The sequence below is a fragment of the Passer domesticus genome, chromosome 21 (assembly GCF_036417665.1).
Source record: "Passer domesticus isolate bPasDom1 chromosome 21, bPasDom1.hap1, whole genome shotgun sequence".
Lineage (NCBI taxonomy): Eukaryota > Metazoa > Chordata > Aves > Passeriformes > Passeridae > Passer > Passer domesticus.
The window spans coordinates 2330023-2356064 of NC_087494.1; the positions used below are offsets into that span (position 1 = coordinate 2330023).

The 26042-nt window shown below is 55.1% G+C and overlaps 2 protein-coding genes across 6 annotated transcripts; one reads left to right on the forward strand and one right to left on the reverse strand.

Annotated features, from left to right (window-relative positions):
• Nucleotides 1–745: 745 nt before the first annotated feature.
• Nucleotides 746–15633, reverse strand: SGTA (small glutamine rich tetratricopeptide repeat co-chaperone alpha). Of its 5 annotated transcripts, none has more exons than XM_064396734.1 (12): nt 15519–15633; nt 13165–13305; nt 12107–12210; nt 11862–11943; nt 11275–11374; nt 9990–10094; nt 8515–8653; nt 8103–8165; nt 7249–7286; nt 6376–6465; nt 3500–3615; nt 746–1928 (listed from the first exon to the last, which is right to left on the reverse strand). In XM_064396734.1, the coding sequence occupies exons 2-11, from the start codon at nt 13262–13264 to the stop codon at nt 3501–3503; spliced, it is 936 nt and encodes a 311-aa protein (XP_064252804.1). In that variant the 5' UTR covers nt 13265–13305; nt 15519–15633; the 3' UTR covers nt 746–1928; nt 3500. The 5 variants fall into 5 exon arrangements, with proteins under 5 accessions (XP_064252804.1, XP_064252803.1, XP_064252806.1 ...); XM_064396733.1 differs by having other exon boundaries at nt 11862–11946; XM_064396736.1 differs by having other exon boundaries at nt 11862–11946; nt 13165–13322; nt 15519–15571.
• On the forward strand, nt 15558–26042 carry THOP1 (thimet oligopeptidase 1). The gene is made up of 13 exons (XM_064396732.1): nt 15558–15990; nt 16231–16434; nt 19914–20062; nt 20519–20626; nt 21399–21501; nt 21587–21747; nt 21842–21977; nt 22061–22427; nt 22663–22864; nt 22950–23136; nt 23394–23522; nt 23743–23879; nt 23961–26042. Exons 1-13 carry the CDS (start codon nt 15558–15560, stop codon nt 24114–24116), a joined length of 2472 nt encoding a protein of 823 aa, XP_064252802.1. The 3' UTR covers nt 24117–26042.

Below are 26042 nucleotides of genomic sequence, written 5' to 3' on the forward strand. Positions count from 1 at the left end.
AAAACGGGAAAGGAAAAAACGGGAATGAGGAAAAACGGGAACCGGCAGCGCCGGGAATGAGAAAACCACCCCTGGAACAGCGCCCGCCACGCCCACACCCCCTGCTCCTGCCGCTCTGTGATCACACGGCTCCAATGGCAGCTGTGGGGTGAGCTGAGGCCCACCTGGAAATTGCACAAAATTCCACAAAATTCCATCCATTTCCCTTTGTTTTTTTCGCTGTCAGCTCCCAGAGGAGCCAGGAATTTTTGGGGAAGTCCAAAAGGAGGCTGGACGCTCAGCTTGGAGTTCAGGGGCAGCTCCAGGCAGGGCAGGAGGAATTCCCTGGAAAAGCTCAGCTGGAAAATCCCAACCCAGAGAGGAAAAACACAGAAAAATATAAAAAATAACGGTCAGGAAAGAGCCAGGAGGGTGAGGGAAAGGAAACAGCACAAAACGAGCTGAAAACAGCTCCATGGTTTTTGTATTTTTGGATAATTCCAGAATATTTTCCTTTCCAGCCTGAAATCCCTTTGGTGGGGCTACAAAAAAGCAGCTGGAGAGAAATTAAAAGCAATTTAGAGAAGGAAAAATGGGGGAAAATGAAAAGTTGTCCTATTTTTGTGCTGTAGGAATATGCAGGAGGAGAATTCCTGCTGGGAATGACAAAAAAATTGGGGAAAATGGGATTAAAATGGGATTTAAATGTGCCCCAAACACCCTGAGTCCATGGAAAGTTCTGGAAAATCACCTGAGCACGCAGGGATAACAACCAAAGTGTCCAAATGGTTTTTATTCCTCACGAGCGACACGAACCACACGAATTCCACGGAGCCTCGACCAAAAAAAATCACTTTTTTCCATGATTTTTTCCGTCTCGCCGACGTTCCAGAGGGGCTCCTCCTCCCCCGGGGGCCAAAAAATCAGATTTAAATCCATTCTGGATTTAAAAAATTCCCTCTGGTTTCTCCCCAGCTGGGATTTGAGGCGGCTCCAGGAGCTTCTCCCTGCCCAAATTTGGATTTTGGGTCCAAAGGGGGATTTTGGATTCCCTCCACCCCAGCCAGGCTGATCACCGACATGCAATTTAAAAAAAAAATCAAAATAATTCAGCAAAAACTCCTTGAAACACACTAAAAACACCTTCACTCCCTCCCTGCTCACGTTCCATGGGAGAAATTCCCATTTTGCTGCACAACCAAAATGGGATTTTCCAGATTTTTTTGGGAAAAACCCCAAAAAACGCCTGGGGGGAGTTTCAGTCCTGACTCCCCCGTGGATCCTGGAGAGGAGAAGCAGCAAAATTCCCAAAAAATCCCAGACTTGGAGCAAAATCCTCATTCCCAGAGATGGAAAATCCTGGGAATTCCAGGATGGGGACGAGCAGGGACTCAAACACTTCTTGGAAGTGGCTCCCGAGGGGAAAATTGGGGGAAAAAAAAAAGAATTTGCTTGGAAATGCTCCAAAAAACAAAAAAAAATTGGGAATAAAACCCCCCCCAGGCAGCAAATCCTGCAGGGATTTGGGAATTTCCCAGCAGAATTCTGAGTTCAGCTCTGCTGGGGCTGCCAGGGAAAAAACCCAAAAAATAAACCCAAAAAAAGGGGAAAAAGGGGGAAAAAAAGGGGGGGAAAAGGGGAAAAAAGGGGAAAAAAAAGGGGAAAAAAGGGGGAAAAAAGGGGGAAAAAGGGGGAAAAAAGGGGAAAAAAGGGGAAAAAAAGGGGAAAAAAGGGGGAAAAAAGGGGGAAAAAAAGGGGAAAAAGGGAGGAGCAGGGAGGGAAATGGGAATTCTCGGGGACATGCAGGGCACGGGACGATTTGGGAATTTTTGTGGTTTTTATCCGTTGGAGTTTTGGGTTTTTTCCCCCTCTTGGACACTTCCAAGTCAAGAATTGGCAACACGGAGGTGGCTCCCAGCTGGAAAAGCAAATTCTGGAATTCCCAGGGGCTGCAGAGAGAGGGAAAACAGGGAATTCACCCGGGGAAATGGAATTTCAGCAGTTCAATCTGGGTTATTTATTTTATTTTAATTTAATTAATTTATTTTGACTTTATTTTATTATATTTCAATTTAATTTATTTTAAATTTATTTTATTTTAATTTATTTTTAAATAATAACTTTATTTTATGTCAATCTTATTTTAAATTTATTTTATTTAATTTCAATTAATTTTATTATGGTTTAATTATTACTATTATAATTATAGTATGTCTATAATAACATAAATAATTATAGAATCAGTATAATTATAATTATCTTATTGTTATTTAACTTTTATTATTTTATTTATTTTAAATTTTATTTCAATTTAAATTTATTTTTATCTTAACTTATTTTCATTCTTTTAAATGCAAACAAATATAATAAATTGCTTTCATTATTTTAATTTAAAATTATTTTATTCTTATTTCAGTGATTTTAATTTTAATTCCATTCATTTAAATTTAATTTTTTTCATTCTATTCCATTCAGAAATTTTAATTTATTTTAAATTTTGATCTAACTTGATATTAATTTAATTTTAATTAGTTTAATTTAAAACATTTAAATTGAAACTTTAAAATAGAATTTTAAAACTTCATTTGACTCAAACTGGAGTTACCAATTCCTGTACTGAATCAATAATCAATCAATAATCAATGGCACTGACCCCCACCTCACTCCTGACTGACTGGAATTGCAGTTTTCAATTCCTGTAATCAATCAATCAATCAATCAATCACTAATCAATCACTAATCACTGGCACTGCTCACCTCAGTCCTGACTGATTGGAATTGCAGTTATCAATTCCAGAAATCACTAATCAATCACCCATCACTGCTCACCTCACTCCTGATTGGTTAGAATTGCAGTTATTAATGCCTGTAATCAATAACCAATCACTAATCAATCACTGATCACTGCTCACCTCACTCCTGACTGATTGGAACTGCAGTTATCGATTCCTGTAATCACTCATCAATCACCAACCAATCACCAACCAATCACCAACCAATCACTAATCAATCATTAACCAATCACCAATCCATCACCAACCAATCACCAATCAATCACCTCACTCCTGACTGATTGGAATTGCAGTTATCGATTCCTGTAATCACTAACCAATCACCAATCCATCACCAACCAATCACCTCACTCCTGACTGATTGGAATTGCAGTTATCAATTCCTGTTATCACTAACCAATCACCAATCAATCACCAATCAATCAATCAATCCCCAACCAATCCCCAATCAATCAATCCCCAATCGATCAATCCCCAATCCATCAATCAATCCCCAATCAATCAATCAATCAATCCCCAATCAATCAATCAATCCCCAATCAATTTATCAATCCCCAATCAATCAATCAATCAATCAATCAATCCCCAATCAATCAATCAATCCATCAATCAATCCCCAATCAATCAATCAATCCCCAATCAATCAATGAATCAATCCCCAATCAATCAATCCCCAATCAATCAATCCCCAACCAATCAATCAATCACTAATCAATGCCCTCCCTCACCTCACTCCTGCTGCTCCTCGTTGCTGGCGCTCGGGGTCCGGCTGCGGATTTGGCTGCGCAGCTGCTCGATCAGCTCGGGGTTCTGCTGCTGCATCTGCTGCGCGAACTGCTGGCCCCTGGGACCGGACACACGGACAGCGGGGACACACGGACATCAGCGACACACAGGGGACAGCAGGGACACGGGGACACACGGACATCAGCGACACACGGACAGCAGGGACACACGGACATCAGGGACAGCAGGGACACACAGGGGACAGCAGGGACAGCAGGGACACACGGACAGCAGGGACACACGGACAGCAGGGACACACAGGGGACATGGGGACACACAGACATCAGGGACATGGGGACAGCAGGGACACACAGGGGACAGCAGGGACAGCAGGGACACACGGACATCAGGGACATGGGGACAGGGGACAGCAGGGACACACAGGGGACAGCAGGGACAGCAGGGACACACAGGGGACAGCAGGGACAGCAGGGACACACAGGGGACAGCAGCGACACACGGGGACACAGGACAGACAGGGGACACCTGGACATGGGCAACACCCTGGGCCATTCCCAGCCCTGGATCCAGGACTGTCCCTCTGGATTGTCCCCAGCCCTGTCCCCAAGCCTGTTCCCCAGCCCTGTCCCAGCTGTCCCAGCTGTCCCCAGGTGTCCCCGGTGTCCTCAGGTGTCCCAGCTGTCCCCCAGCTGTCCCCAGTGTCCCCAGCTGTCCCCAGCTGTCCCCAGCTGTCCCCCAGGTGTCCCCGGTGTCCCCAGCTGTCCCAGCTGTCCCCAGGTGTCCCCGGTGTCCCCAGCTATCCCCCAGGTGTCCCCAGCTGTCCCCGGTGTCCCCAGCTATCCCCCAGGTGTCCCCAGCTGTCCCCGGTGTCCCCAGCTGTCCCCAGCTGTCCCCGGTGTCCCCAGCTATCCCCCAGGTGTCCCCAGGTGTCCCCAGGTGTCCCCAGCTGTCCCCCAGCTGTCCCCGGTGTCCCCAGCTATCCCCCAGGTGTCCCCGGTGTCCCCAGCTATCCCCCAGGTGTCCCCAGCTGTCCCCAGGTGTCCCCTGCTGTCCCCCAGGTGTCCCCAGCTGTCCCCAGGTGTCCCCAGCTGTCCCCCAGGTGTCCCCAGCTGTCCCCAGGTGTCCCCTGCTGTCCCCAGCTGTCCCCAGCTGTCCCCCAGCTGTCCCCAGCTGTCCCCCAGGTGTCCCCAGCTGTCCCCGGTGTCCCCTGCTGTCCCCGGTGTCCCCCAGCTGTCCCCAGGTGTCCCCAGCTGTCCCCAGGTGTCCCCTGCTGTCCCCAGCTGTCCCCAGGTGTCCCCTGCTGTCCCCAGCTGTCCCCCAGGTGTCCCCAGCTGTCCCCGGTGTCCCCCAGCTGTCCCCCAGGTGTCCCCAGCTGTCCCCAGCTGTCCCCGGTGTCCCCTGCTGTCCCCGGTGTCCCCCAGCTGTCCCCAGGTGTCCCCAGGTGTCCCCTGCTGTCCCCAGCTGTCCCCCAGGTGTCCCCAGCTGTCCCCGGTGTCCCCCAGCTGTCCCCAGGTGTCCCCAGCTGTCCCCGGTGTCCCCCAGCTGTCCCCAGGTGTCCCCAGCTGTCCCCAGGTGTCCCCTGCTGTCCCCAGCTGTCCCCAGCTGTCCCCCAGCTGTCCCCAGCTGTCCCCCAGGTGTCCCCAGCTGTCCCCGGTGTCCCCTGCTGTCCCCGGTGTCCCCCAGCTGTCCCCAGGTGTCCCCAGCTGTCCCAGCTGTCCCCAGGTGTCCCCGGTGTCCCCAGCTATCCCCCAGGTGTCCCCAGCTGTCCCCGGTGTCCCCAGCTGTCCCCAGGTGTCCCCGGTGTCCCCAGCTATCCCCCAGGTGTCCCCAGCTGTCCCCGGTGTCCCCAGCTGTCCCCAGCTGTCCCCGGTGTCCCCAGCTATCCCCCAGGTGTCCCCAGCTGTCCCCGGTGTCCCCAGCTGTCCCCCAGCTGTCCCCGGTGTCCCCAGCTATCCCCCAGGTGTCCCCAGCTGTCCCCGGTGTCCCCAGCTGTCCCCAGGTGTCCCCGGTGTCCCCAGCTATCCCCCAGGTGTCCCCAGCTGTCCCCCAGGTGTCCCCAGCTGTCCCCAGGTGTCCCCTGCTGTCCCCAGCTGTCCCCAGCTGTCCCTTGCTGTCCCCGGTGTCCCCCAGCTGTCCCCAGGTGTCCCCTGCTGTCCCCAGCTGTCCCCCAGGTGTCCCCAGCTGTCCCCGGTGTCCCCCAGCTGTCCCCAGGTGTCCCCAGGTGTCCCCTGCTGTCCCCAGCTGTCCCCCAGGTGTCCCCAGCTGTCCCCGGTGTCCCCCAGCTGTCCCCAGGTGTCCCCAGGTGTCCCCAGCTGTCCCCGGTGTCCCCCAGCTGTCCCCAGGTGTCCCCAGCTGTCCCCCAGGTGTCCCCAGCTGTCCCCCAGGTGTCCCCAGCTGTCCCCAGGTGTCCCCTGCTGTCCCCAGCTGTCCCCAGCTGTCCCCCAGCTGTCCCCAGCTGTCCCCCAGCTGTCCCCAGCTGTCCCCGGTGTCCCCTGCTGTCCCCGGTGTCCCCCAGCTGTCCCCAGGTGTCCCCTGCTGTCCCCAGCTGTCCCCAGCTGTCCCCTGCTGTCCCCGGTGTCCCCCAGCTGTCCCCGGTGTCCCCAGCTGTCCCAGCTGTCCCCCAGCTGTCCCCGGTGTCCCCAGCTGTCCCCAGCTGTCCCCCAGGTGTCCCCAGCTGTCCCCGGTGTCCCCCAGCTGTCCCCAGGTGTCCCCAGGTGTCCCCAGCTGTCCCCAGCTGTCCCCCAGCTGTCCCCAGCTGTCCCCAGCTATCCCCCTGCTGTCCCCGGTGTCCCCAGGTGTCCCCGGTGTCCCCAGGTGTCCCCGGTGTCCCCAGCTGTCCCCAGCTGTCCCCACTCACGCCTGGATCAGGCTGGCCAGGTCGTTGGTGGCGGGGCTGCTCCCGGCCGCTCCCATGGCGTTGTGGCCTCCCGAGATCATCCCCGACATTCTGGGAAGGGAAAAAAGGGGTCAGAACTGGGGAAAATCCCAAAAAATCACCCGGGGACCGCTGGCATCTCGGAGTTCCCTGCAGCAGCTTTTCCTGGGCTGGCTGGGAATGAGTAATTAAGCTGAACAATTAATAAAATTATTCTAATAATGTTGATATTCCCAGATTTATGGAATTACAGCCCTGCTCTGCATCCAGGACAGGATTCCCTGGATTCCCTCCAGGGCTGGATCCACATGGGAATTCCCACAGGGAAGAAGCCAAAGGGAGCTGAGTGGTCTCATCCCAAAATCCAAGGATTTGGGGCTCCAGAGGGCACAGGGAGAAGCCAAAGGGAGCTGAGTGGTCTCACCCCAAAATCCAAGGATTTGGGGGCTCCAGAGGGTCTCTCCCTCCTGCCAGGGATGCTCAGGAATGGCCTGAGCCTTCCTGGGATTCAGGAATTTACCCATTCTCTTCAAATTTTGGGAACTGCTCCTCACAACCACCCCAGAATGGGAATATTCCCGTTTTAACCAAGCAGGGAAATGCTGAAATCCCATAAAACTGCAGCAGAGCCAATTCCAGGGCCATCACCCATCCCATCCCACCTCCCTCGGGAATCATTTTATTCCAATCCCTTTCCCAGCACCTCCCAGAGCACCCAAACCCCCCCAGCTCAGGGAACGGGGCTGGTTCTGAGCCCCCCTCCCCATTCCTGACCCAAATTCCCTCCTGCTCCCACTGGGAAAGGCCAAACCCAGAATTCCAGGAGGGAATAAATCAAAGTGGGATCCAACTCACAGCTGCTGTACTTGGGGGTTGTTCATGAGGTTGGAGGCCTGTGGGGAATAAAAAACCCGGGTGAGGCAGCAGGGACAGGGTGGGAGCAACCCCAGAGGGAAGGTGGGAATGCCTGGGAATCCCTGGGAATGCAGGAAAAGGGGGAAAATGGCAAAATGGCAAAAAGAAGAGCGAAGGCCAAGCCTGGAGCAGAGCAGGCCCTGGGAAAGGCCTGAGGAGAAATTCCCAGCTCTGTCTGAGCTGAAGGGAGCAGCAGCAGCTTCCAAAGAGCCCCAGGGAGTGGGAAAAGCTTCCAGAGGGGCTCCATCCCGAGGAATCCCATGGGAGGAGACACCAGGGAGGCTCCATCCCGAGGAATCCCATGGGAGGAGACACCAGGGAGGCTCCATCCCAGGAATCCCATGGGAGGAGACACCAGGGAGGCTCCATCCCAGGGAATTCCATGGGAGGAGACAGCAGGGAGGCTCCATCCCGAGGAATCCCATGGGAGGAGACACCAGGGAGGCTCCATCCCAGGGAATTCCATGGGAGGAGACACCGGGGAGGCTCCATCCCGAGGAATTCCATGGGAGGAGACACCAGGGAGGCTCCATCCCGAGGAATTCCATGGGAGGAGACACCAGGGAGGCTCCATCCCAGGGAATCCCATGGGAGGAGACACCAGGGAGGCTCCATCCCGAGGAATTCCATGGGAGGAGACACCAGGGAGGCTCCATCCCGAGGAATTCCATGGGAGGAGACACCAGGGAGGCTCCATCCCAGGGAATCCCATGGGAGGAGACACCAAGGAGGCTCCATCCCAGGGAATCCCACCCCGGAGGCTCCATCCCAGGAATCCCAGGCTCTGGAATTACCATGCTCATGAAGCCGGGGTTGTTCAGCAATCCGGCCAAGTCGAACCCTCCGGGGCCGCCGGTCTGGAAGAGAGAAACCAGAGCTGCTGCCATGGCTCATTCCCCACTCCCATTCCCCATTTCCCCATTCCCATTCTCCATTCCAAAACCAAAACAAAAAAAAAAAAAACCAAAAAAAACCCCAACACACACACAAAAAAACCCAACCAAAAACCACCAAAACAAACAAAAAAACCCCACAAAAAACCCAAAAAACAAACAGCCCACCTAAACCCACCTTTGGTGCCATGGGAAAAACAAAAAAAAAGCTGAATTTCAGAGAGATTTGACCACAAAAATGGAAATTGCTATTTCAAAACCCCGCTCCAGGAGCTTTTTTAACCTCAACAAACCCCAGAATTCCCCAACTCACGGGACTGGGAGTCTCCTTCATTTTCTGCTCAGCTATTTTCAGGTTGGATTTGTACGTTTCGTTGTCCGGATCCAACTCCAGAGCTTTTTTGTAGTAAACAACAGCTTCTGTGTGTTTGTTTAAGCTGGACAGGGCCAAGCTGGGGAAAAAAGGAAAATTCAAAGTCACTGAGGGGTTTTTTGTCACCTTTCTAATCCAGTTGTTGTCTCCACCAACTTTCTTAGAAGTGAGAAATAAGAATTTCTCAGGAAATCAAGATTCCAGTAGAAAAGAAAATAAAAATCAAAGTCATAGATGAATTTTTTGGTCACTTGTTTTAGCCAACCGTTGTCCCACCAGCTTCCTAAAAATTGAAAAATATGAATTTTTCCCCACCCTAAAAAGCCGAAAGAGCAGGAATTTTTTCCTGGTGGAACAAACTGCTCCAATCCCTGCTCTGGGGCGTGCAGGGATTGAAAATCCCAGCAGGAATGGTAGAAAGAAAATAAAAATCAAGATCACAGAGGGGCTTTTTATGGTCACTTTTTAAATCCAGTTGTCTCCACCAACTTTCTTTGAATTGAGAAATAAGTAATTTTCAGGAAATCAAAATTCCAGCAGAAAAGAAAATTAAAATTGAAGTCATAGATGAATTTTTTTGGTCACTTGTTTTACCCACCTGCTGTCCCACCAACTTCCTAAAAATGTGAAAAATATTACATTTTCTCCACCATAAAAAGCCGAAACAGCAGAAATTTTTTCCTGGTGGAACAAACTGCTAAAATCCCTGCTCTGGGGCGTGCAGGGATTGAAAATCCCAGCAGGAATGGTGGAAAGAAAATAAAAATCAAGATCACAGAGCGGTTTTATGGTCACTTTTTAAATCCAGTTGTCCCCACCAACTTCCTTAGAACTGAGAAGTGAGAATTTCTCAGGAAATCAAAATTCCAGCAGAAAATAAAATAAAAATCAAAATCACTGAGGGTTTTTTTGGTCACTTGTTTTATCCACCTGCTGTCCCACCAACTTCCTAAAAATTGAAAAATATGAATTTTTCCCCACCCTAAAAAGCCGAAAGAGCAGGAATTTTTTCCTGGTGGAACAAACTGGGGTGTGCAGGGATTGAAAATCCCAGCAGGAATGGTGGAAAGAAAATAAAAATCAAGGTCGCAGAGCGGTTTTATGGTCACTTTTTAAATCCAGTTGTCCCCACCAATTTCCTTAGAGTTGAGAAGTGAAAATTTCTCAGGAAATCAAAATTCCAGCAGAAAAGAAAATTAAAATTGAAGTCATAGATGAATTTTTTTGGTCACTTGTTTTAGCCAACCATTGTTCCACCAGCTTCCTAAAAATTGAAAAACGTGAATTTTTCCCCACCCTAAAAAGCCGAAAGAGCAGGAATTTTTTCCTGGAGGAACCAAGTGCTCCAAGCCCTGCTCTGGGGCGTGCAGGGATGCAGGATCCCGAGGAAAGGGCTCCCAGGAGCTGCTGCTCACCCCATCCTGCCGTAGGCCTTGCTGTAGCTGGGGTCGATGCCGATGGCGCGCTCGCAGTCCCGCACGGCCCCCGCGTAATTCCCCAGCTTGCTGTAGGCAGCAGCTCTGGAAAAAACGGGAAAAACAGGAGGCAGGGGGTGCTGAGAAGCTGGAATACACCAAAGGAAGTCAGCCCTGTGTGAGCTGAGTCCCAGCTATAAAATGAAATTTGGTCTCCTCAAGGAAGGTCTCACGAACTCATGGAGATTTATTTTACACCTAAATAGCTCAGCCACCTTAGAAGTTATAAAATCAGGCTTCTGTGGCAGTGCTGGAAACAAAAAGGTTTTAATAAAAGGCAAAATAACAAAACTCTTTACAAAGAAAAAAACAAGCCAAGTGCAAAAAGTATTTTCCCCTGGTAAAACACCTCACAAAAGCCATTCGTGCCTTTGTTCTCTTCTTTTTCTAGGAAATTGTTCAAGCAAAACTTTTTAGCTTCTGTCCAATTGGCTGTCCTTAAGTTTAGAGTTCCCCAAGTCCTATGAGATGTCTTTTCACCTAATTAAAGAGAAAAACTTCTAAGCTTCTTTCCTTTTTAAAAGAACAAAAGATAATTTTGTCACTCTGTCAACAAGAGACACGTTCCCATAGCAAACACATCCAGGTTCCTGCTCCTCCTGGTGACATTCCAGGACTGCTGAGAAAATTCCTTTCATTCCCCTCATCCCTCAATTTCCCAACGTTTCCCCACATTCCAAAGAGGAAAGATTTGGTTTTTAAGGCTGATTTTCATGCTTGACCTCACAATTCTGAGAGACACCAGCCCCAAACCCTCCCACAGAGCCAAAAGCACCAATTCCCACCCAAAATCCCCTCCCCAGGTCACCACCATGTCCAGGTGGGTCTGAGCTCCCAGCACAACCAGGGAATCCCATCAAATTAAAGTTCAAAGTCTGTTTTACCCAAGATATTCCTGAGAAACACAAACCCTCCCCTTTTTCACAGCTGATTTTGCACACCCAGCTCCCTTCATTCCCCACGAGGAGCCTCCACCCTGAATTCCCAGCACATCCCACTCTGCATGGAAGCAGACCCCCCTCCCTGGCACCCCTCATCCCTCCAGTGCCTAAAAAAAAATCCATTTCCACACCCACATCCCACCCAGAGATCCCAGAGATCCAAAGGCACGGCACGATCCCACAACGAGCAGGGAACTGCTCCAAAACCCCACAGGATGCTTCCAAAAATGGGATTTTTGTGCATCCTGGAGCCCGGGATCCCAGCAGGAGGAGCTGCTCAGTACCTGTTGCAGAAATAAACGGCGTTGGCTGGGTTTAACTCGATGGCTTTTCCATAAAAAGACACGGCAGCCTCGAAGTTTTCTGCCTTCATTTGGTCATTTCCTGAAAGAAGGAAGGGAAAGGATGGTGAGGGAAGGGGAAAAAAACTGGGATAAATCAAAGTAAAGGCCTGGATCCATGGAAATAGCAAACAGGAGAGGTTTGTCAGTGTGGGGAAGGGCCAGCAGCGAGGCTGTGATGGGAATTCCACCATTCCTGACCCTGCATCCCAAAAAAAAACCACCCCAGGTGCTGGCTCAGGGGGAAGTGCTGCACACACACTCATCCCACTTTTTCCCAAGAAAAAGCCATGCACAGAGCAGGAAGGATGGATGCTCTGCTCCACGCCCCACAGGATTTTTGGGATAAAAATCTCACTGTTCCAACATTCCTGCCAGCAAAACCTCCGACAATCCTGCAGCCCAAACAGAGCAAGAGGCAGAAATAGAAAATATTCTTTTTTTTCTTCCAATTCCAGGCGCCAGGGAATTGAGATCCCCTCCCAATTAGCACCAAACCCTCGTTATCCAGCAGCTCCAGGGGTTGGTACCTTCAGTCTTGAGCCTTTCAGCTTCAGCCACGTCATCTTCTGAGGGGGTGATGGGCTCCGAGTTCGTCCTGGAGTGCTCCAGCTCCTTGCAAGGAGAGGCAGAAGCTGAGCTGAGCATTCCCACAATTCCCACTTCTCCAGCCCAAAACGTTCCCCTCCCACACTCTGAGGCTCTGAGGGGAGCAGCAGCCTCCTGGAAAATCCAGAACTCGGGGAAAAGGGAACATCCCAGGGCACCCACTCACCTTCCCCGCCACGGCTTCAAATATTTCGGGAAGGGTCTGGGACACAGCCAGGCTTTGGTCTTCCATGGAGACCCCAAACGCTGTTTCCAGGCACTGGATGGCCACTGGATGAGGAGAGTCAGGTCGTTAATTAATAAATATTCATCCCTCTCTCTCCTCTCTCAAAAAAAACCAGGAAAAAATCCCAACATTTTTCCCCACACCAGATGGGATTTTTGGGCTTGAGATTTTGCCAAAACTCAGAGCTGGGCAAAGCTTCCCTCTGGATATCCTGGATGGAGCCAGTCCCAGTTCCCACCCCCTGAGGGATTCCTGGGGCTGGGATTGAACCAGCCTGGGGCTGCAGCAGCATTCCCACAGCTGGGAATGTGGGAATGGCCCAGAACTCCAAGGACAGACACAAACACTCCCCTCTCTCTGGGAGCCCTGAGCCACCTCCTCTCTCCTCAGGCTTGGGAAGCTGTTCCCAGGGAAAGCAGAGCCTCCCAGAGCCCTCCTGGCACATTTTACATCCCAAAAGATCCCATTCCCAGCAGCCACCCCCCAGCAATGTCCCCCCACCCCAGAGCCACGCTCCTCTCACCGTGACAAACCCACAAACCAAGCACTAAACCTTCATCTCCTTAGGGAGACCTTCAAAGATCCCTGTCCTTTCTTTGGAAGGACCTGGAAAAACCCTGAGGGACGACGTTTTGGGCAGCAGAAGAGGAGAAACAACCCCAGGAGCACAGAAAGCTTCCCTGGAGCCAGGGAATTCCCACCTCCCACCCCCCAGAGCGCTCCCGGCTCTGCTCAGCCTGGATCCGAGTCTCCCAGCAAGGATCAGGGAGGCTTCTGACCCCAGGGACATCCCTGCCTCCTGCTAAGCTGCTCTTGCAAGAGATCAGAAGCCACACAAGCCACCAGCCCCCCTGGATAAATCCCAAAAGGAAAAATCAACCCCAAAATTCCAGCGAGGTTCAGCACCAGGAGCAGCACAGCCAAGCCAGGGGTAGAAAACAGGGAAAAAACGGCAAAATTCTCCCAAATTTTGGCCTGACAGAGGCAGATCCACCCACCTTCCAAACTCTCCTGAGCATCTGGAGACATGGTGCCGTTCTGGAGCTGGGTGTGCAGGAACTGGATGATGGAGAAGGCCAGACGCTTCTGGTCTGCCATGCTGGGACGGGGGCAGGCCGCTCCTGGCTTCCCAAAAAATCCTGCACGCACACAAATCCTGTGTTGGAGGAGAAAAGGACGCAGGGGTTTGCTGCTGCTGCCCCCCAGGGAGGTGTTGAGGAGGCCACGATGGATTTGGGGTTGGTTAGGGCTGGGTAAGAACTCCAGAATGTTCCTTATTTTCTGCAGGAATTCTGGATTTGCCCTCTGCTTGGCACAGCCCCACCAAGGGAAGCACCCAGGGGTGCTGCAGGGGGGAAATCCTGCAGTGCTGGGGAGCTCAGCAGGAAAAATTCCCAATTTTCTGCTGCCTGAGCACGGCTTGATCCTGAAACCAGAGCTGAGAGCAGGAGGAATTCAGGAGTTCTGGCAGCCAGGGCTGTCCTGGCAGGGAAAAGGGAGGGAATTTGGTGTCCTGGCAGGGAAAAGGGACAGGAATTTGGTGTCCTGGCAGGAAAAGAGAAGGGAATTTGGGAGCCAGGGCTGTGCCAGGCTGTCCTGGCAGGGAAAAGGGACAGGAATTTGGTGTCCTGGCAGGGAAAAGGGAAGGGAATTTCACAGCCAGGGCTGCGCCAGGCTGTCCTGGCAGGGAAAGGGAGGAGAACTTGGTGTCCTGGCAGGGAAAAGGGAGAATTTGGTAACCAGGGCTGTGCCAGACTGTCCTGGCAGGGAAAAGGGAGGGAATTTGGTGTCCTGGCAGGGAAAAGAAAGCAATTTGGGAACCCCTGGCAGCCAGGGCTGTGCCAGGCTGTCCTGGCAGGAAAAGAGAAGGGAATTTGGTGTCCTGGCAGGGAAAAGGGAAGGGAATTTGGGAGCCAGGGCTGTGCCAGGCTCTCCCGGCAGGGAAAAGGAGAGGAATTTTGTGGCAAGGCTGTGCCAGGCTGTCCCGGCAGGAAAAGAGAAGGGCATTTGGAAGCCAGGGCTGTGCCAGCCTGTCCTGGCAGGGAAAAGGGAAGGGAATTTCACAGCCAGAGCTGCGCCAGGCTGTCCTGGCAGGGAAAGGAAGGAAAATCCCAAAGGGAGGGAAATCCCAAAGGGAGGGCAATCCCAAAGGAAGGAAAATCCCAAAGGAAGGAAAATCCCAAAGGAAGGAAAATCCCAAAGGAAGGGCAATCCCAAAGGGAGGGAAATCCCAAAGGGAGGGCAATCCCAATGGGAGGGCAATCCCAAAGGAAGGGAAATCCCAAAGGGAGGGCAATCCCAAAGGAAGGGCAATCCCAAAGGAAGGGAAATCCCAAAGGGAGGGCAATCCCAAAGGGAGGGAAATCCCAAAGGGAGGGCAATCCCAAAGGGAGGGCAACCCCAAAGGGAGGGAAATCTCAAAGGAAGGGCAACCCCAAAGGGAGGGCAACCCCAAAGGAAGGGAAATCCCAAAGGAAGGGAAATCCCAAAGGGAGGGCAATCTCAAAGGAAGGGCAATCCCAAAGGGAGGGAAATCCCAAAGGGAGGGAAATCCCAAAGGGAGGGCAATCCCAAAGGAAGGAAAATCCCAAAGGGAGGGCAATCCCAAAGGAAGGGCAATCCCAAAGGAAGGGCAATCCCAAAGGGAGGGAAATCCCAAAGGGAGGGCAATCCCAAAGGGAGGGCAATCCCAAAGGGAGGGCAACCCCAAAGGGAGGGCAATCCCAAAGGAAGGGCAACCCCAAAGCACAGCCCGGGGCTGGCAATCCCAGCGGTCCCAGGGCAGCTCCCGGGGGACAGCGGCTGCGGTTCCGCGGGCTGTAACGGGGCTTGCAGCACGGCCAGGCTCCCTGAACCGAGCCACGGGCCCGGTTTAACGCGAGCGCACCGGGGCTGAACCGCGCCCGGAGCAGCACCGGGCCCGCCCGGCTCCCGTGCCCCGCGAGCCCCCGCTCTCCGGGCGGGCAGGGGAAGGCGGCGCTGCCCGGTGCCCCCGTCCCGCTCCCCAGAGCCCCGCGAGCACCGCCCGGACCCTGCCCCGGTGCAGCCACCGGGGACCCGCCGATCCCGGCGCGCTCACCGGGAGCGGGGCGGTGACTGCCGGGCCTGGCCCCGGCAGGAGCGCGGACACAGAGCCCCACGGCGGGGCACAGCCCGCTCCCGGTCCGTCCGCTCCCGCCCCGCCAGGCCCCGGTGCACCCGGTGCCGCCGGTGCCGCCGTCCCCAGGCGGACCGGAGGCGCGGCTGCCGGCGGGCAGCACGGCCCGGCACCGGCGGCTCCCGAGGCGGAGGGGTGCCGGTGTTCCCGCTCCCGGTGTCCCGCTCCCGGTGTCCCCGGTTCCCCCGCGCTCACCGGACACTCGCCTGGGCCGGGCGCGCTCCCGCACTGCGCATGCGCCGCGCCCGCCGCGCGCCGGCGCCGCTGCGGCCCCGCCCCTCCCGTCAGCACAGGGATGGGCGTGGCCTGCGGCGGAAGCCCCGCCCCCGCCGGTACCATAGAGATGCGGCGTTGTCACGGCAACGCGCGGGGGCGTTGCCATGGGAACGGGCGGGCGGGACCCGGGGATGCTCCGCGCCCGCCCCGGGGCCGCTCCCGGCCCGCTCCGAGGGTCGCGGCGGGGATGAGCCGCCCCCGCTGCCCGGCCCCGCCGCCGTGCGGGCGCGGCGGGAGCGGCCCGGTCCTCCAGGCTCCCAGCATGCCCCGCTCTCCCGCCCGCCTCTCCGGTCGGGGCACATGCTCGGTGCGTGGGGCCGGCCCGGTTTCCTCGTCAGCAGCGCGGGGCCTCCCGGGACGCCCGGCAGCACCGACATGGCCCCCCCGACAGGTACCGGCGGGATGGGGAGCGCGGGGACACCGGGGAGAGGGCGGGGGGGAGCGGCGGAGGGGAGAGGGACGGGTCGGAGGACGGGCCGGGGTCACCCCCTCAGGCCGGCCCGGGTCACCCTCACGGCCCTGTCCCCGAGCAGGGCACAGGCAGCTGGCAGGGTCGCGTTTCGGTGGGGCGGGGAGCTCCCGGGGGTGATCGCCCCGCAATTCCCCAGCCCGGGCTCGCTGCTTCCCCCAGGGAACGTGGTGGACAGCCAGGCGCCGCGGGCCCGGGGCTGCCAGCTGCGCTGGGACCTGACGGCCGAGCAGATCGAGGCCATGGCCGCCGAGCTCACCGAGAGCACCAAGCTCGTCTACGACCGCGTGGGAGCCCAGGAGCGCGGCGAGGTCAACTACGAGAACACGCTGAAGGCTCTGGCCGACGTGGAGGTGGAATACACAGGTGGGGGTGGAATGCACAGCTGGGGACAGATGTGGAAGTGGGATACACAGCTGGGGATGGGTGTGGAGGTGGAATACAGAGGTGAGAATAGGTGTGGAGGTGGAATACAGAGGTGGGGAAGGGCCAGGGAGTGGAATGCACAGGTGGGGACACAGGTGGAGGTGGAATACACAGGTGGGGGTGGAATATACAGGTGGGGGTGGAATGCACAGCTGGGGACAGATGTGGAACTGGGATACACAGCTGGGGATGGGTGTGGAGGTGGAATACAGAGGTGGGGAAGGGCCAGGGAGTGGAATGCACAGGTGGGGGTGGAATATACAGGTGGGGATGTGGAGGATGAATACACAGCTGGGGACAGATGTGGAGGTGGGATACACAGCTGGGGATGGGTGTGGAGATGGAATACACAGGGGGAGGTGGAATACACATCTGGGGACAGATGTGGAGGTGCAATAAACAGGTGGGGATGGAATACATGGGTGGGGACAGGCCAGAGGATGGAATACACATCTGGGGACAGATGTGGAGGTGCAATACACAGGTGGGGACAGGCCAGGGGGTGGAATACAGGAATACAGAGGTGGAGAAGGGCCAGGGGGTGGAACACACAGCTGGGGACAGATGTGGAGGTGGAATACACTGGTGGGAATGGGCCAGGGGTTGGGATACACAGGTGGAGGTGGAATACACATCTGGGGATGGGTGTGGAGATGGAATACACTGATGGGGACAGGCCAGGGGGTGGAATACACAGGTGGAGGTGGGATACACAGGTAGGGATGGGTGTGGAGGTGGATCACAGGAATGCAGAGGTGGGAATGGCCAGGGGGTGGGATACCCAGGCCAGGGGGAGCTGTTCCTGCTGGCAGGGAGGGGATACCGGGCAGGAATCCCCCCCAGGAAGGTGGGATGTGGCATTCACGTTCTCTGAACACAGAGAGATGTAATTCTCTCCCTCAGCTTTTTGCTGGAGGAGCACAGAGATCAAAACAGTTCTTGTCTCATTGGCTGCTCCCGTGTTCTGGAACATGTGGAATGTGTGAAAAGCTTATTTACCTGAAAGGATTTGCTTGATTGGATTCTAGTGTGAGCGTTTTGTTTTCTTAAGCAATCTCTACAAACTGTGTCCTGATGGTCAGGAGACATCACGAGATTTTGTTGAGTGCTTGTACAGATTCAGTTTAGACCAGTATAAAAAAAAAAATATATATATACAAATATAAATGCACACATATATATATATACACATAAAAAGTATAAATATATATCTATATATATATAAAAAATATATAAATATATAGTGTATATACTTATATATATATAGTATGTATATAATTATATATATACTATGTATATATATAGTATATATATATATATATACTATATATATAAAAATATATATATAGTATATATATATATACTATATATATAAAAATATATATATATAGTATAAAAATATAGTATCATTAAGTAATTAATTAGCCTTCTGATATCATAGAGTCAGGTGCATCATTCTTCCCTTCAACGAGGGGTCACCTAATTTTACAATTTAGTAAATCTAGTGGGAGGCTCTGAGCTTGCCCAGAGCAGCTGCCCCATCCCTGGAAGGGTCCAAGGCCAGCTTGGAGCCCCCTGGACCAGTGGGAGATGTCCCTGCCCACAGCAGGGCTGAGCTTTGAGCTCCCTTCCAACCCATCCCATCATTATTAAGATTTTTAGATTAATTTTTTTTTTAGCTCTGTGCTGTCACCTGCTTTTCTCTCCCCGTGGCTGCCAGCAGAATGTTGGTTTTATTCCCAGTTAATGTTTATACAGCAAGGAACCAGCACAAAGAACAGATTTGGAAAGGCAAATGAACCCAAGGGCAGCAGGAGCAGCCGTGTTCCCAAGGCTGTCCTGGCTTTCATGTGTCACCAGTGGGAACAAACACTGAAAAGATCCAAGAAACTCTCACCTCCTTCCTCAGTTTTCCCTGGGGCAGTGGGCAAATGTCTCTCCAAGTGCCTTGTTTCCTGCTGGGGTTTTTTGGGAGAGTAAATCCTGCTGGGATTTTTTTGGGAGACTCAATCCTGCTGGGATTTTTTGGGAGAATAAATCCTGCTGGGATTTTTTGGAAGAGTCAGTCCTGCTAGGATTTTTTGGAAGAGTCAATCCTGCTGGGATTTTTTTGGGAAAGTAAATCCTGCTGGGATTTTTTGGGAGAATAAATCCTGCTAGGATTTTTTGGAAGAGTCAATCCTGCTGGGATTTTTTTGGGAGAGTCAATCTTGTTGGGATTTTTCTTGAGAATAAATCCTGCTGGGATTTTTTGGAAGAGTCAGTCCTGCTAGGATTTTTTGGGAGAGTCAATCCTGCTGGGATTTTTTGGGAGAGTCAATCCTGTTGGGGTTTTTTGGGAAAGTAAATCCTGCTGGGATTTTTTGGGAGAATAAATCCTGCTAGGATTTTTTGGAAGAGTCAATCCTGCTGTGATTTTTTTGGGAGAGTCAATCTTGTTGGGATTCTTTTTGAGAATAAATCCTGCTATGAGTTTTTTGGGGGAGTAAATCCTGCTGTGATTTTTTTGGAAGACTCAATCCTGCTGTGATTTTTTGGGGGAGTTCAGTCCTGCTGTGATTTTTTTTTTTTGAGAATAAATCCCCTTAGGATTTTTTGGGGGGAGTAAATCCCGCTGGGATTTTTTTGGGGGAGTACCACGACGTGATGGCACCAAACCTGTGCAGTTTTGGTGGCTTTCTGGGTGATTATTTGCAGCAGGGTGACAACTCAGGTGGCCCCTCCTCGTGACACCTGGGCTGCTGCCTGTGCTCGAGCTGTCCCACCTGTCTGGGGCAGGGAGCAGCCTCATCTTCCTCCTCTGCTTGTTCTTTTTTCCTAAAATAATAGGGAAAAAAATAAATCCTCTTGCTCAGCAGGAGGAATGTGCACTCAGCAGGACTGTCAGCACTTCCCTGGCTGAGCTGCCTGCTCAGCTCCTCCTGGGGGGATCCAGGTGCCTGGAGAGCACCTGGAGGGCTGTTCCTGGAGCTCCTGCAGGGAGAGCAGCAGGGAATGTTCTCCCTGTTTTCCTCCGTGGAATTGCATCAGGACAGGGCGCACCTGGAGCGTGGTGGATTTTGGGGAAGTGTCTGTGGGAAGGGATTGTCCCACTTTGGGGTTTAAAGGAGACAGGGAACGCTGCTGCCATCAGGAATCATGGAATTCCTCCAGCTGGAAGGGAGCATTGAGGACTCCCCAACCCTCCTGTGCTGCCCCAGCTGGGGCAGAGCTGCTGGGGGCTCAGAGGCACAGAATTCCATGGATTTCAGGAGGATTGTGGTGGGAATCCAGCGGGTGGATGAGCTGGGCAGCGGGAAAAGGACCAAAGAGTGCAGGAGCCACATCCCACCCCTCCCCTGCTGTGGGAAGGGCTCTGGGGCTGCCAGCCTGGCTCTGGGACGTGGAGCCATCATCCCTGTCCCTTTTTCTGCCCCCAGTCCGTAGGAACATGCTGGACTTCCCCCAGCACGTGTCCCCCTGCAAGGCCATCCGCGCCGCCAGCACCGAGGCCGACAAGAAGCTCTCGGAGTTCGACGTGGAGATGAGCATGAGGCAGGACGTGTACCAGAGGATTGTGTGGCTCCAGGTGTGTCCCCTGCCGCCCAGGCAGGGCTTGGAACCCCCTGGAATTCCAGCAAATCCTTTTTCCTCGTGCCAGAGTTCAAAAGGGAAGGGTGCAGGGGTGGGGTGGGAGCGCGGTGTGGTCGCGGCAGGGTGGTCCAGCTGTAGTGAGGGGTGGGAAGTTTGGGATTTGGCTCTGGCCCCCACTCAGAGCCTTCATCACCCCCTTTGCTGATTGGTAAATCCAACCCACCTCAGTGGTGATGCCCCCAAAAGTGCCCCCCAAAATGCTGACGTGGCACAAAGGTGACGTGTTTAAAGCAGTCTGGGAGGAAGCCCTGCCCCAAGGTGACACAGGAACCTCTGCACCAAACCTGAGCCTTCCCTGGGGCTTTTCCTCCTGCTGCTGGGTCTCTGGCGTTCCCAGAGCCCCCACTGGGAAGCAGCTCCCTGAGGAGGAGGGATTTGTTTTGTTTTCCAGGAGAAAGCAGAGAGTGCTTCCCTGAGGCCCGAGGCAAAGAGGTACCTGGAGAGGCTGATCAAGCTGGGGAAAAGGAACGGGCTCCACCTCCCTGAGGAGACACAGGAGGTGAGAGCACGGAATCCCAGGGTGGTTTGGGCTGAAGGGACCTTAAAGCCCATCTTCCACTGTCCCACGTTGCTCCAAGCTGGCCTTGGACACTTCCAGGGAAGGGGCAGCCCCAGCTCCTCTGGGAAATCTGTGCCGGGGCCTCCTCACCCTCACAGGAAGGAATTTTTTCCTAATATCCCATCTAATCTTTCTTCCTGTCAGTCTGAATCCATTGCCCTTTGTCCCTGTCATAGGGAGAGGAGCCCTGGCAGGGTCTGAGGCTCAGGTTTGGGTTTTGCCCCCGTTCTGGTGGTTTTGGGTGATGTCTCCAGCCCTCACTTTTCCCTTTCTGTTGAAAGGGTGATGTTAACGAAGTGGGAGTTAAGGAATTCCTGGGGAGGTGAAATTGGGGAATTAGCACCAAATCCCCACGTGCCAGGGACTGGATTTGGGGTGAGGGGGCTGAGCTGCTCAGGGGCCTCCCTCTCTTACCATGCACCAGCAGAGGAGCTCAAAACTGGGTTAAAACCAGAAGAAAATGTGAAATAAGGAGACGGGAGGTTGTTACTGCAGCACCTGCAGCTCCTGAGGCAGCAGGGGACAGGCAGGACCTTGCTGAGGTGGCTGAACCCTGCCAGGTGTGACCCCAGGGAGCCTTTCTGGGCTGCTGCCTCACCATCATTAATTGTGCATTAATTTGGGCTGGCTCAGAGCTGGCAGCTCAGCAGGGTGGGCACAGCCTGAGTGCCCCCCCAGCTCTGACTTCTCTCCGATTTTCTGCGTTTTGAAGAAAATCAAAGCTATCAAGAAAAAGCTGAGCGTGCTGTGCATCGACTTCAACAAGAACCTCAACGAGGACACCACCTTCCTGCCCTTCTCCAGGGAGGAATTAGGTATGGAGCGCCTGCACTGGATGATCCCAGAGCATTCCTGGAGGATCCTGGGCTCACCCTCAGCCCCTGCCTGCTCTTTTCCCAGGGGGGCTCCCTGAGGATTTCCTGAACTCCCTGGAGAAGACGGAGGATGGGAAGCTGAAGGTCACCCTGAAGTACCCACACTACTTCCCCCTGCTGAAGAAGTGCTACGTGCCCGAGACCAGGAGGAAGGTGGAGGAGATGTTCAACTCCAGGTGCAAAGAGGTCGGTGGGGCTGACCAGGGCAGGCAGGGATCCCCCCTGGGATTTGTGTTTCTTTCCACACCCCTCCCCTGTGTACTCACCCTCTGCCTTGCAGGAGAACTGCCTGATCCTGAAGGAGCTGGTGGACCTGAGGGCTCAGAAGGCCAATCTGCTGGGCTTCAGCACCCACGCCGACTTCGTGCTGGAGATGAACATGGCCAAGAGCAGCCGGACGGTGGCCACGTTCCTGGGTACGTCCCGGGGCCGAGCGGGGCCATCCTGGGCTGGCTGTGCTGCTCTGATCCCTGACCCCAACCCCGCCTGGCTTCCCCAGATGAGCTGGCCCAGAAGCTGAAGCCCCTGGGGGAGAAGGAGCGGGCGGTGATCCTGGACCTGAAGAAGAAGGAGTGCGAGAAGCGCGGGCTGGAGTTCGACAACCGCATCAACGCGTGGGACATGCGCTACTACATGAACCAGGTGGAGGAGACCAAGTACAGCGTGGACCAGAACCTGCTCAAGGAGTATTTCCCCATGCAGGTGGTCACCACGGGCCTCCTGGCCATCTACCAGGAGCTGCTGGGCCTCACCTTCCACCTGGAGGAGAAGGCTCAGGTGTGGCACGAGGACGTGCAGCTCTACACGGTGAAGGACGCGGCCTCCGGGGAGACCATCGGGAAGTTCTACCTGGATCTGTACCCACGGTGAGGCCTGGGAAATCCAGGAGCAGGGCTGGGGCAGGGGAGCAGAGCCTGAGGAGGAGGAGGAGATGCTGCTCCCAGCTGTGTGGAGTGGAGGCAGCGCCGTGTGCTGGGGCAGGGATGTCACTGAGCTGTCACCAAGGGGGGTCACTGGGGGCTCCTCCGAGGATCACAGTGGGGGTGGCCATGGCTGTGTCTGGCTTTTGGAAGGATCCCTGAGCCTCGTGTCCCTCCCCAGGGAGGGGAAGTACGGGCACGCCGCCTGCTTCGGCCTCCAGCCCGGCTGCCTCTTGCCAGACTCCAGCCGCCAAATCTCGGTGGCCGCCATGGTGGCCAATTTCACCAAGCCCACGCCGGACGCCCCTTCCCTGCTGCAGCACGACGAGGTGGAGACCTATTTCCATGAATTTGGGCACGTCATGCACCAGCTGTGCTCTCAGGTGAGGCCTCCCTGCGCCGCCACAGGTCGGGGTTTTGCCCCTGTCCCGTTTTCCTGTGGAATTCCGAGCTGGCCGTGTCCCCCAGGCGGAGTTTGCCATGTTCAGTGGCACCCACGTGGAGCGGGACTTCGTGGAGGCCCCGTCGCAGATGTTGGAGAACTGGGTGTGGGAGAAGGAGCCGCTGCTGCGCATGTCCAGGCACTACAAGACAGGGAGCCCCATCCCGGATGAGCTGCTGGAGAAACTCATTAAATCCCGGCAGGCAAACACAGGTGGGAGGGGATGGATGTCCCCTGGGCGTGGGGACGGGGAGGGGACACTCAGTGACCTAGCTGGGGACAAAAAAGGCTTTTCCTTGCTCGCCGTGGTGCTGGGGGTTCTGAGGGGGTGAGGGGAAGGAACCCGTAGATGTGGGGAGAGAGAGGCTGATGTGGGACGTGAAAGGGACAAAGAGGTGCCACCCACTTCAGTGACGTTCCTGCAAGCAGCATTCCAGCCTCAGTTTCCCTCCTCCTCCTTTTGGGAACAGGGCTCTTCAACCTGCGCCAGATCGTCCTGGCCAAGGTGGACCAGGCCCTGCACACCCAGACCAAGGCTGACCCCGTGGAGGTGTTTGCCCAGCTCTGTGAAGAGGTGCTGGGTGTCCCTGCCACGCCAGGTACGCCGTGCCACCCTCCTGTCCCTCTCGGCCTGCCCTGCCCCGTGGCTCAGCAGGTTCCTCCCGGGTGGGGACGGTTTCTGCTGGCTCCGGGAAAAGCAGGGCTGGAAATCCTGGAAAATTCCTCCCTTTGTCCTCTGGGTTGTGAGCAGCTGAGCCAGCGCCTGCTGGGACAGCACGGGAGGGGGTTTGTCCCCACTGAGCCCTTGTGTGCCCTCAGGTACCAACATGCCAGCCACCTTTGGCCACCTGGCCGGGGGCTACGACGCGCAGTACTACGGCTACCTGTGGAGCGAGGTGTACTCCATGGACATGTTCCACACCCGCTTCAAGCAGGAGGGAATCATGAACTGCAAGGTAGGGAGAGGGTTCTGTGCGCGTGACAGGGATGTGGCAGCCAGGCCGGGTGTCCCAGCCCTGCCCCGTGTGTGCCCGCAGGTGGGCATGGATTACAGGAAGTGCATCCTGCATCCCGGCGGCTCCGTGGACGCGGCGGACATGCTGAGGAGGTTCCTGGGCAGGGAGCCCAAGCAGGACGCCTTCCTGGCCAGCAAGGGACTGAAGGTGGAGAGCAACTCGGTGCCTTCAGCCTGAGGTGCTGCTCGGCCCTGGCAGGGGGGGAGCTCCTGCCCACGCCCCTGCCCTTGCCTGGTTCCTGTCACCCAACGCCCCCCGGCCACCCCTGCCTGGAGCTGCCCCTCCAGGGCCTCACTCTGAGCCTCTCCCGGGCTCTGGGAGCCAGGCTCAGCCCTGGGCCGGGGCTCTGTGGTGACACAGAGGTGACCTGCCCTCGTCACCCCGGGGCTGTGCGTCACCCCCACCAATTGGCTGAACTTTGAACCTGATTTCTGCACAAGGGTGAGTTTTGGCCTCATTTGGAGCCGGGGAGTGGGGGGGAGAGGAGTTCCCAAACTTGAATCTTTGGTTTTAAATCCCTTCTCTTTTAAGAAGCCTCCTTGTTGTTGTTGTTGCCACCTTGGCTTGGTTTGTGCCCCGGGTCAGACACATTGTCACCAGGGCAGGGACAGTCCTGCTCTCCCCATCTTTGGGCAGCTCTGCAGTAAAGATGGGGAGATCCCAGAGCTCAAAACCCACAGGGAATTCACTGGAACATCCTGCCCTGAGCTCCTCAGGGACCTTCCTGCCTGGCAGGGGGACAGAGGTGGCCAGTGCAGGTGTTCCAGAGCAGGGGGTTTGGGGACGTGGCCTCTGTGTGCTGCCACATGTCCCAGGGCCACCTCAGGGTCATCCTGGGGCCCCTGGGGCTCAGGCTGTGGCAGCTGAGGGTGTTGCTGTTGCTGTCAGCTCCGAGCCGGGCTGGGACAGGGGAGGGTTGTGTTTATGACTGAAAACCCGGAGCTGACAGCTTCAAACAACACAAATGCCGGGATAAAAATATCCCCTGGGCTCCGTGCCAGGCCTTGAGCTGCCGGCAGGGCTGCGGCGCCACGGGCAGGGACAGCAGCCAGCCCGGGCTGTGCCACCTGCCCCGGGCTGTCCCCAGTGTGCCCCAGCACCCTGCGTGGCACAGGGTGTTGTGGCACGAGGTTCCTGACCCCCAGGGCAAAGGCTGAGGTTGCTGCAGGCTTGGGAAAGGTGTGGGGCGGCTTCCTTGGGGGCTGAGGAGCTTCAGGGGGGGCTGAGGAGCTCCAAGGAGGGCTGAGGAGCTCCAAGGAGGGCTGAGGAGCTTCAGGGGGGGCTGGGGTTTGTGTCCCACCCCTTCCAGCCTCGGGTGCAGTGTGTGAGGCCATTTGAGGGCTGTGGGATCCATCCCTGCCGCTCTGCCGTGGTTTGGGGACACCGGTGACCGCCCGAGTGCCCCAGCCCACGGCCACCATCCCAGCACTGCGGGCTGCTCCTGTTGCCTGTCCTTTGTCACCAGCGCGGCTCTGGCGCTGGGACAAGGCTCCCCCCAGTGCAAAGTCACTGCTGTCACCTCCGTCCCCCGGCCCCGCCGGTGACACGGGAAGGCCGGTGACACCCCCTGGCCGTCCCTTCTGGGCGGGTCCGGAGCGGCTCCTTGGTGCTTTGCTGGGGCCACCTCGAGCATCTTGTCCTTGTCCCCTCCTGTCCGTGTTCGGGCACGGCCGGGCGGTGCCGGCCTGGCTGGTTTTAGTGTCCTGTTTTACCGAGCTTTCAGCGTTTTCTCCGACTCTTCTCTCCCGAGAGAGAGAGAAGTGAAGCTGAGCAGGGAAACCACGCACTTTCCTCCCTCCTTCCCAGCCCACAGCTCCCTGTGTCCCCTCTCCAGTGTCCCCACTGTGGGTGACCTGGCACCTCTGCAGTCCCGGGACAGGGAGCTGCACCTCCCCATCCCCACCCCAGGCTGGCAGGGAAGAGAGCTCCTTTTTATTTTGGGGGTTTGGATTTGGGGGTTGTTTTTTTTCCTGTTAACAGTTTGAAGGGCAGACTGGTGTGTGTGTGTGTGTGTGCCGTTGTACTGGTCACGTCCCACCCCGCTTGTTTCCATGACTGGATTTTAGACGGTTCCCAGCACTAATAAAGGTTTTCCTCCGCGGA